Source organism: Populus nigra, chromosome 7 (genome assembly GCF_951802175.1).
Source record: "Populus nigra chromosome 7, ddPopNigr1.1, whole genome shotgun sequence".
In the NCBI taxonomy this organism is placed as follows: domain Eukaryota; kingdom Viridiplantae; phylum Streptophyta; class Magnoliopsida; order Malpighiales; family Salicaceae; genus Populus; species Populus nigra.
In genome coordinates this window covers 17228444-17240072 of record NC_084858.1, presented here as the reverse complement: position 1 = coordinate 17240072, position 11629 = coordinate 17228444, and the positions used below count along the sequence as shown (strand labels likewise).

At 33.7% G+C, this 11629-nt stretch overlaps 1 protein-coding gene across 2 annotated transcripts; it reads left to right on the top strand.

The window, feature by feature from the left end:
• The first annotated feature begins 830 nt into the window (after positions 1 to 830).
• LOC133698154 (transcription factor TCP2-like) lies at positions 831 to 8952 on the top strand. Of its 2 annotated transcripts, none has more exons than XM_062120995.1 (3): positions 831 to 976; positions 2113 to 4051; positions 8721 to 8952. In XM_062120995.1, exon 2 carries the CDS (start codon positions 2582 to 2584, stop codon positions 4004 to 4006), a length of 1425 nt encoding a protein of 474 aa, XP_061976979.1. In that variant the 5' UTR covers positions 831 to 976; positions 2113 to 2581; the 3' UTR covers positions 4007 to 4051; positions 8721 to 8952. The 2 variants fall into 2 exon arrangements, with proteins under 2 accessions (XP_061976979.1, XP_061976980.1); XM_062120996.1 differs by having other exon boundaries at positions 938 to 1227.
• Positions 8953 to 11629: the final 2677 nt, after the last annotated feature.

The window sequence follows — 11629 nt, the reverse complement described above, 5'->3', positions numbered from 1 at the left end:
TAAACCACAATCCCTACCACAATTCCAAACAGGTCTATAGAGATTTTTTTAATATTTCAAAAAATTATTTTGATATATTTTTTAATATGTATATTTGATAACGTGATTAAAGTTATTATTATAAAAATATTTTGTAATTATAAATATATTAAAGGTATATTTGTTTAATAACTTTCCTGTTTGTTTTAAACTATATTGACTTTAAAGACTTAGATAATTGACTTTAAAGACTTAGATAATGTAGTGCACGCTATTATTATAAAAATATATTTTTAATTATAAATATATTAAATGGATATTTTTTAATATTTTAATATCATCAAATAAAAAGTATAAAAAGACATATAAAAAATATTAATTTGATATATTTTTTTTAAAATAGATTAATAAGTCTTTTAAAATGGTGATTGGTGATTATTTTTTAAAATATTTTTTGTTAGAAAATATATTGACTTAATATATTTTTTATTTTTAAAAAATTAGTTTTAATATCAATATATTAAAATATTAATTTTAAAAAACTATTTAAAAATATTGTTTAAACACAAAATAAAACCTACCATGAAAATTAAATATTACCGCAATAGTCGCAAATTTCATGTTGTTTCCCCCCCTGAAACTCTTGTTCTCTCACGACCAGTAAAAACAAAACAGAGTGTATTATTGTTACTGTACAGCCAGAACAGGACGGTAGCTATTGGACAGAGAATTAAATTTGTATTTATTTTATTGAGAGAGGGGTAGTGGAATAAACAAATGTGTATTTTCCATTTTTTGTGTGTACGTAGATGGTTGGCTGAATAGATATTTGGAGAGAATGGCAAAGGAGAGTAAAAAAGGATGTGAGAGTGGGGCAAAAGGAGAAGAGAAAGATATATAATTACATTAATAATAATAATAATAATAATAATAAAGTGGTGAAGGAACGCTGCAGTGTCTGTCCTTTGCCGATAAGCTCCGTGGTTTGCTCGAAGTGGTATGAAACACGCACAAACTTCTCCGTCTCCGTCTCCTTCTCCATCGTCTTCCTTTTTTCTTCTTCTTGTACTTTCGGAACACCTTTTTAGCTAACTCTTCACTTTTTGCTAAATTTTCCTTCCTTCGGTATTTTCTTTCCAACCCTAAACACTTTTTTTTTTTAATAAAAAAAGGATGAAAATTGCTTATATATATTAATTATCATCTGAATTCAAGTTCTTGTTAGTTGCTCCACTTTGGTAAGAAATGGTGAGTCTTAGGTTATGCATTATGTATATGTATATCTATGAGCTACTCAATGACCGTTTTGCAACCTTCAATTTCTTGAGAACTAAAACTCTAACAAGTTTCTCTTTTCCTTGAAAAGAAAGCAATTTGATGATGCCAATGAGTTTCTGTCTTGCCTTACGAGCTGGGATTGCATCCCCCCCCCCTGTTCTTAATGAAAAAGCTAGCTAGCTTAAAGTAATTCGATACCGTGTCGTCTTCTTTTAAAGAAACTGATCTGGGCAAGGTTTCAGCTCAGAAATTAGTACATTTCATTTATTTTAGAAGAATAGAATGAGCCGAATAATCTGCTTGATATGTAAGTTGTTTTGCAGTAAAAAGAGTAGATCTGTGAGTTATGGTTGCAAGTAAGTAGAGATCTGTGTCAAGTAGACAAATTGGTGAAAAATCTCCATATCTAGGTTTTAAGAGCTTGACACCTGTAAGAAGACCTAGAATTATTGCTTTTATTTATTTAAACCAGTTATTCCTTGTTGGTAATTTTGAAACACTTTTGTCATTTATTGTTCTTGCAAGCTACAGTGAGTATTCGTGTCTGCTATTTTTAGGGTCAGCAAAAGCTAATAAACAAACCATAAGAAAAAAAAGAGAAGGTGGTTTGGCGGAGATCGGCTACCTGTTCGCAATTACTGCTCCTCGTTCTAGCTTCATTTTCAAGCAATCCCATCAGGGTGTATTATATAAGCAGCTGTGTTCAAGCTAGCTAGCTAGGTTTTAATTATAAGCTAGCTCTTTGTGTGTGTGTGTGTGTGTAGTAAGCCAATAAATCATGGGTCAGATCTACATAATATAGGCTATATTGTTATTGTTACTGTTATTAATTTATGGTTTTTTTGGTTGTTGCAGAGCTGATGAGAGGGTTTGCTTTTGTGAAAAAAAGAGAGAGGACTGTGTGCAGAAGCAGAACTGCGAAAAAGAAAGCTTTAAGCGTACAGGAGAAGGTGTAGAGGAGGGTCTGTTCTGACTTGGACTGTGATGCATCAAGCTGTTTTTTTGAAAAAAAAAAAGAAAAAAGAAAAGCCCTTTGTCACCGAACACAGCCAAAGTACTCCATCACTCTCTCTCTCTCTTCCTCTCTGTGTTATTGTCATCAATGCATAGGACACACAACCCCACCTGCACTCCTCTCTTCAACTAGTCCTCTCTATCTCTTTCTTTCTATCTGCAAGAAGAACAGAAGATAAGGGAAAACTAAGAGGTGTAGAAGTCAAGCCAGTGGTAATAAACTAACAAAGGCAGGGAAAGGGAATAAAAGCGGAGCTCCTTTTCCTTTCTTTTTTTTTTTTAATTGGAGATAAGGCATGAAAGTAGTGCTATGGAGGCGGAGGAGATTCAGAGACAACCTTGTAAGTTCTCTAGAGTTGGCAATGGAAGAAATAACTCCAGCAGAATAGCTCAAAACGGGTATGGTGACCACCAATATCCTGATGAAGAAGAAGATGGTGGGGTCAAGAGGTCTAATCCTAACAACGGTGGTGGTGCTGGTGGGACCATCAATCGTCTTCGTGAGTGGCACCATTCGTCACGCATAATTAGGGTTTCTAGAGCATCTGGTGGAAAAGATCGACATAGCAAGGTATGGACCTCACAGGGGTTAAGGGACCGGAGAGTACGTTTATCGGTGACCACAGCCATTCAATTTTATGATCTCCAAGATCGGTTGGGTTATGATCAACCAAGTAAAGCTGTAGAATGGCTGATTAAAGCAGCTCAGGATGCAATCAATGAGCTCCCTCCACTCAATCATTCGTTTCCTGACACTCCAAAGCAGTTAAGCGATGAGAAAAGAACAAGTGATGGTACCGAGCAAGGATTTGATTCAGCTGATGTTGAGCCTAATGACCCAAATTTTAGCCAGAGCCAGAACCAGAACCAGAACCAGCATCTCTCTCTATCTAAATCTGCTTGCAGTAGCACTTCTGAGACGAGCAAAGGTTCAGGGTTATCACTCGCTCGATCTGGTATTCGTGATAGTCGTGTCAAGGCTCGTGAGAGAGCGAGAGAGAGAACAGCCAAGGAGAAAGAGAATGATTCACGTATTGCACATCACCACAACGTAAACCCCATCTCTGAAAACTCCACATTTACCGAGCTTTTAACTGGGGGGATTGGTAGTGTTAGCAACAACAACAACAGCAACAGCAGCAGCAGCAACAACAACAATGCTGCTAGTCCTTCTGAGGCAAATTTGTTCCAAAAAGCAGCTGCTGCAAGGCAGTGGCTTTCGACCCCCATGGATTACATCAGCACAGGGCTTTTAGGGCCCTCCTCGTCACGGACAACTCATCATTCATCGGGGTTTCCAGGGCAAATCCAGTTAGGGAACTCAATCCCACAACCAATGACAATGTCGGTCCCGCCATTCAATGTATCAGGAGAGAATCACCAAGAGCAGTTGCAACATTTTCCCTTCATTTCAGATCATTTGATGCCAGTGGCGGCCACAACACAAACAGTTGGGGATTATAATCTGAATTTTACAATATCTTCAAGCCTTGCTGCTGGTTTCAACAGGGGGACCCTTCAGTCCAATTCATCGTCACCTTCTCTTTTGTCTCACCTCCAGAGGTTTTCTACTTCTTCTCCCATAGACGGATCCACCACAAATGTACCTTTCCTTATTGGCGCACCACAACAAGCTATGGAGAATCACCACCACCATCAGTTCCCACATGGGTTGCAGCTCTGTTATGGCGATGGAACCAGGCATTCTGACCAGAAAGGCAAAGGGAAGAACTGATTAATGCCCGGAGGCAACTGTGTTTCTTGCGCCATCTCCTTTCAGGTAACATAAGAGCAGCCCAATCTTTCAAAACTAGTTCTCTCACAGTAATTTTCTTTTTCCCTTAACGCGTTAGATTTTAGTTATATTGGTTCTCTATTCTCTTACAGTAATTTGCCTCTTTCTATGTATGGTTTTCTTTCTTTTTGCTGATTCTTGGGTATATGCGGATTGCATAAAACCACTCCACTAAAGATGAGTATAGTTATAATAATATATAGCTTTCCTTCTTGGTAATCATAAATTAAGTTGGCCATTGGTTGAATTCTTCTATGAGTGTTACCGTTAAGTATTTATTTATTGTCTTCATTTGATTCCTGCATGGATTGCTAAGAATAGGGTATCGGCTGGTTGTCTCCTTGTTTGTTCTCTTGCTGGTTCCCTTCTTCCTAGCATCGTGTAGCGGCAGGCCAGGTGTTAGAGTATCTGTTTCTAGAGCCAGGTGCTGGCATTTCCTGGAACAAGCGTTCACCTTTTCTCTTTAGGTTTGGAGGGTGAAACCTTAGCTTTAGAATCCCAGTTTTGTTTTTTTCCCTTCAAAACTTCATGCAATGGATCGGCGCTAAGGTTTTAGCTTCAGAGCAACTTGATGGCATAACCTCCTTTAAAAGACAGAAAATAGGCGAGGAAAGAAATATATATTAGGGGAAAATACCATCTTTTAATTTACCCTGTGAGGAGGGTTTTCTTTTGGCTATTCAATACAAACATGTATAAACAGTACTGAAATACGTAGCTACACTCTTATAGTACTTTAATTAATTAATTAGAAACTGGGATATATAATTAATAGATAATGCTACTATAAACATGAATGTTACAGGATAAAAAATAAAAAATAAAAATTGCCCCTAATCTAGAGCTACAAATCTGTATTGCCATAAAAATATTCACAGTATTATTTGTAAAGGTAGACGATGCAAGATGTGCTTGATCACTTAAAAATTGCTTTGTTGAAATTGATTTATTTATACTTTAATCTATAAGTTACTGTTTCGCATTTAAGTTTCATGTGCTCTAAGCAAAAGTAGAAAATTTAACCTTTGATTACTGATATTGACTCCAGGTTCATTGAACTTACGAAATGTGAAAGAAAGTAGTTTAAAACACGTTTACCTTAATTATTGTTCCCATTTTTAACTGTCTCAAGCAAAATTTTGAATATAATTAGAAAACATGCATAGGCAATTGCCATCATGGACAAGCCTTAGGTGGCTGGCTTCACAAAGAGCTCTTATTTCCGTCACATTCTGAGAGAGACTTTGCATTTGTCTACTCGCCATTTAGAGGGTGTTTGTTTTTATGGTTAAAAAATGCTTTTTAAAATTTTTGAATTTTTTTTTTGTTTCAAGTTGTCTTTTTTTGTTTTTTTTTTATCGTTTTGATGTGCTAATATCAACAGAAATTTTTTTTTTAAAAAATATTATCTTAATATATTTCTAAGCGAAAAACACTTTGAAAAACAAACGTTATCACAATCCAAACACTACCTTAATATACAAAACTAATTGCTAATCAAATGCTAAAATCTTTTGCACATCTGAAGATATGCTATGAAATCTAAAATCTTAGAAATGAAAGGAAATATATGAGTCCACGGTTTTTTGCACATCCATGAACCATTTTAAGAGTTTCACTCATTCGTTTAGCTTAAATATCTGTTACTCATGATGATTTGATCATTAAATAGATACGAATGTGTGTTACAATACCGGTCTATATGCTAATATTTCATAATTGGTAGGATGCAAAAAAAAATTAGCATTTGGTTAGCATTTAGTTTCCTATAGGAAAAAGGGTGTTTGAGAGTATGATAACGATTGCTTTTTAAAGTGCTTTTCGCTTAGAAATGTATCAAAATAATGTTTTTTCATTTTTAAAAAATTATTTTTGATATCAGCATATCAAAATGATAAAAAAAAAATATTAAAAAATAATTTTAAGTAAAATAAAAAAAATCCCAAAGGTATCTACTTCCATGTCCTCAGATTATGTGTCAAGCTCAACTCTCTTTTTTATTTTCAGTAACATTCATGCTTGTGTTGATGGTAACTATTTGCTTCGGGTTGCCAAATGGATGTCAACATGTCCATAAATTCTATTATATTAAAAAAATAGAATGGTAAATGCCATTGCTGTTGTTTTATTTTTTCTTTGATAAACAAAGATAACGTATCAATGTTTTACTCTTTTTCTTGCATAACTAGTATCGAACATAAAAGACTAAAAGTTCATTTCCATAAAGCTCATCATGAATTTATTTTAGTGTTCTTCCTCTAAGTTTGGATAATAGGGATGGTAGGACTATTAGCTGGCACAACATAGGATGCATTTACCATGTCAGTGTCCTCTCTTGATTTGCTTTTTTTTAATTTTAAATTCTAATCATTTGCTTCAATGCTTTTATTGAAAATTTGAATATCCATTTAGTGTTTGAGAGTGTGATAGTGATTGTTTTTCAAAGTGTTTTTAGCTTCGATATGCGTTAAAATAATATTTTTTTAAAATTATTTTGACATGATAAAAAACAAAAAAATAATTTTAAGCAAAATAAAAAAATTAATTTTTAGGAAACGTGGTTTCAACCGCGTTTCCAAACGCACCTATTCTTTTGATTAAACTATCTAGCAAAAATTTGCATGTTGCCATATCCTTAAACAAAATGAAAATAATCATGTTGAAATGAGCACATTATATATATAAAAAAATATGATTGAAGTGAAAATAAATGTGTGAACGGCTATTTGCTTTTGTTTGGTATTTTAATAAATTGTAAAATGTACATTAATAAAAAAATAACTTGGCCTAAAATTACTAACTTTGCTTGAATCCCCACTTAGCTCAAGGGGTAAGCAAGCTAGAACAACTTATAGATCATAGGATGCTTACCCCTCGAGCTATTAACCTTTGAAGTCCACTAGCAATATAAGAGGATAGAAACTCAAGGCATAAATAATAGTGATTGAAAAATAATCTTTTACGTACCTAAGCCTCATCGAAGCCATTTCAAGTTTAAAAAATAAGCTATTCTCAAAATAAGAATAAAAAATGTTTCATTACTTACTCTCATTTTTGTGTATTTAGCATAATTAGAAAGGAAATCTTGAACAAGAAAAATTATTAAGTGAATTTAGTTCACCACGTGAGACTATTAACCAATCAACTATGAAAGAACATGATATGTATTTTTAATTCATTTTGAATTTGATGATGGGGTTGAATAAAATGACATCTCCTTTCACAATTGGTTGGTTCATGATGTAAAAATGATGAACATAGATCACCATATGTTGTTAATTTTCGTTGTTTGCCTCTTCTAATCACTCACATGGCCTGTTTGGTTTTTATTTTTTGCTCGCACTCTGATGGTGTAGTTTACCTTAGTATCTCCTTCTCCATTTGGGTTCTACGTTGCTTTTATGAACTTATAATGGCTTAAAAATAATAACGGTAAACATTTTTTTCCCCATTCTCTCATTTTTTCAGTTTTTTTTTGTTAGATTTTAATGTAAAAATGATGGGAGAGTTAACCGTAAAGATTTAAAGTTGTGTGCTTTTGATCAATGGAGGCTAGTAAAATTCTCATGCTTTTAATTTGTGATGGGAGAATATTAAATGAGGCTAGTAAATTTCCCCAGAAAGTAATCTTTGGTATGTATGTGGATTTCTCAATTTACGTTCAAGATGCAGGACAACTTTGAATTTTCGTCTCTCAAAAGAATTTGTGGGGAGCTATAACTGGAAATTAAGGGTTTTAGGTAGGCTTTAGGCTTTGATGTGTATGGAATTAGAAATGATTAAGCATCCGTTTTAGGAGAATTGGGATTTGGGATTATTACAATAGACAGTGATCCAAGATTACGAATACTTAGAGGAAAGAGGAGAGGAAGAAAGGTCACCCAAGTCTTCAGCCTTTAAACGAATCTCATTACCCTAGACCTCCATCACATGGAACAGGTGATCCTTTTATATTGCACTAAAATTCCTGCTAGTCCCAAATTGAGAATGAAATAGAAAATCAATAGGAAAAGGAACCCTCACACAACTTATTAGGGTACTGGGCTTCCCAAAATCATGGGTTTTTACTGGTTTACAGTAGCCCCACATCCAATGGACAAAACTAGATTTGTGACTGTTGTTCAAAATCTCGCCTGTTTGAGTAAAACCTAGTCAAGTGCCTGTTTTCTCTTTTACTATCTACTATTAATTAATGGGCATGAGCTCCGTCTATATAAGGAACGAATACCTCGGCTTAAGAAGCTTCATGTTCTTGCATTGATGAACTTGATGAAGTGATATCAGTAAATCATGTTTTTGTTCGGCTTTGATTTAGTGATGTTTGGTTTGCAAATATGTATTCTTTCCATGACATATTATAGCTTACTTGTATTCGTGTTTTGGCCATCTGCATACATATGAATGATCTATTAATTGGCGTCTAAACTTTTTTCAAATTCTCCCATAAGAGTGGAATGATCTTCTGATGTCAGGATGGTGTATGGATTTATGATCTTAAGTCCTGCACCATCTATGTTAAACTTCAGAAGGCAGACTATTTTGTGTTTATGGAGAGAATTTTGCTTCACTGATGGCTTTTGCAATTATTTTTTATCTTTTCCAATTTTTAGTGAATGGCATGCACATAAATTATCCGTGGTTCACTTTGGTACAGGAGAGTGAAGATGGGGAAATCGCAGCAAGTCATGAGCGACTCCGTTTCCTTCCTTGCATTGGATGATACCTTATTATTATGCTTCTGAAATTGTTGGTATTTCTGCTTTATCCATTTTGAAGTCTTTCAGCTTGCATTCACATGTGAGGATGCATTAATCTATGCGTGCAAAGCTTTGTGTGTTTTGAAGAAATATAACAAACGATTCAAATTGATGTTATTCTTTTTTCCATGTCTACATTTGTTTTGAAATTGTCTATACCATTAGCTGAGCAAAATAGCTTTGTATTGGAATCTGCCTCTCGAAGCTGATTCACTCAAGTTTTCGGAAACCAACATTTTTGTTCTTCTTTTGGTTGCGAAATTGTTTGGGGATAGGAGCAGTTCTGGTCGGTGGCTCATTTTGGTCACCCCTGCAAGTATCCATTGTGCACAGAACTGTTGCTGGTGATATTTCTTGATGACCAGTCCATCAGGGTAAATTTAATGCTGCTTCAGTTTAATGAGAATCAAACATGATCTTGGATTGTTGGGCTTTTTACCCTGCGGAAAGTAATGACCAAGAACATTGTGTTGCTTGAATGTGGTGCCTTGCCTCTGCTAAATGCTTAGCAATAGCACTTGAAGATGAAAAAGTACTTTAATTGGCAGGCACCAACTGGTTCCAGGGCTTCATTGTTGCTACTTGGCAGAGTCCTTGGGCGTGCATTTTAAATCTTTTTGGTGCCGCCGTCGCTCTTGTGATGTTGAACATTTCAAATGCCACCCGAAGAATCAAACAGTTGGCCAAATGGGCAATAATGATAGAACCAGCTGTGGTTATTATTAATCGCGTGTCCTATCCGGCATGTATTTATATGCTTATTGCCGAACCTATAAGAAGTCGGAGATAGAATTCGTGCCAGAACTGCTTCTTTGGAGAAGCAATATTTTCCGTCGAGTTTCTTGCTTTAGGAAAAGGCGACTGCTGATTGATGTGTCGCATGTTGGATTTCACAAGTTTTGAAGTAGCCCAAGAATCCAACATTTATTCGCTTCATGCTAAAGCTTAGACAAGGGTGGCTAACATGACAATATATATATATATATATAAAGTTTACAATTAAAATTAAAAGTTTGACATATCATTTGTCACAATTGAGAAAATAATCGTGTCCATTAGCCTCTAAAGGTGTGACCTGGATTTTCATGCGCGCTAACAGATTTAGCTGCAATTTTGAAAGTATATATATGAAGATGTCACATCACAAGAAACCCTTGCTTGTTCTGGTGTTGTAGACAATGCTCTTCATTTGTATGGACATATCATATCTAAGGTATGGGGTTAATGTTTGTGGGGGTCCCTATATTCTTGATTTTGTGTTTTTTCCAATTCAAATTGTACTACACAAAATCAAGAGTACATACTCCAGAAGTGTGTGTATATATATTCACACAAAAATATGCCATGTAACGATAACTTTCTGATGACTATCTCTCATGGATGAAGTATCTTTGTTTTTATGTCTTGAAAGTGTTTTTGAAAAAATTAAATATTTTTTTTTACTTTGAATTAATTCAAAGAATTGAAGGATGAAGGACTAAACTAGAGAAGAATAAAAAATTATGGCTTTGAATTAATTCAATTAGGGTTGAAATTGAAGAGAAAAAGTGAGAATTAGGGCAACATTGTATAATTTTAGAAACCATGGACTAAATTGAAAAAATCAGCCACATTAGAGGATTCAATTAATTCACTTAGGGATGAGATTGAAAGGAAGATAAAAAATAAAACCCTAATTGAATAGAAATTGAAAATTCCAAAGACCAAAAAGTATATTGAAAAATCAGAGACATTCAAGGATTTAATTGTAAATTTCCAAACGGTGCCGTTTTGCACCTTCTGAATGCCAAGTTGAAAAAATGTAGATTTTCAGCCTTGACATGCCATCTTTGGCATCAATATTTCACTTTGCCCGATCCCCGATCAAGTCAAGATCACGTGATAATTGTCTTTCTAAATGCCGGTTATGATTTCTGTCAATTAAGCCTTTAATTGAGCATTAATTTATTTTTGATTTCAGTTAATTAAGTTTTTATAGTTTGATGTTTTTTGTAAAATAATTATTGGCTGTGAAATTTATTAATTTGACCCTTTATCGATCCTAAAAATTTGATTTCTTACCATTTTGCCCTTGACTTCAATTAATTAATTTAATAAAAATTAAATTTGATCTTTTAAAATTTCAATATTTTCAATTAAGCTTAAATTGGACTTCCAAACTTAATTTTTCACTAATTAAGCCCCTAATAAAATTAAGTTGACCCATTTAAAATATAGTTAAGTTCTTGAACCTAATTAAATCTCGTGATTAAATCAAATTGACATATTAAAAATTTAATTATGTAATTGAACTTAATTTTTATACAGATTCGTCCAGTAATCATTTAATTTGACTTTGAATCTGCATAATTTCTTCAGTCTTAGGTACAATGGAATACAATTAGGCTTCAAATTCCATTCAAAATTGCAGCTTGATTTTTCTATATGTTTGAAATCCTCTTTGACTTGCTTTCTCCTTGTTGCTAGCCTTTATTTTATTTTTTGATTTTGAAAAAAAAAGTGAATTTAGAGAATAACCAAAAAATAGATTATGACAATTTCTATCAACTCAGTGAGAAAATAATATTTAATATACATTATAGATATTTATAAGTTATTGGCCATAAATTGTGATATAACAGAGGTATAAGCACTGGAACAGATGTTTATATACATACTAAGCATATTATTATACGGTAGTGAATTTAATTCAACAGAATACGAATGGAAATTCAAGAATGGATGAGAACTTGGAAAATAAAGCAACATATATAAATATTCAAGAAATAACTAATTGTACTCATCATATAATTAATATAATCATATT

Coding starts and splice junctions, on each gene's coding strand:
- LOC133698154 (XM_062120995.1), top strand. CDS start 2,582: ATGGAGGCGGAGGAGATTCAGAGACAACCTTGTAAGTTCTCTAGAGTT.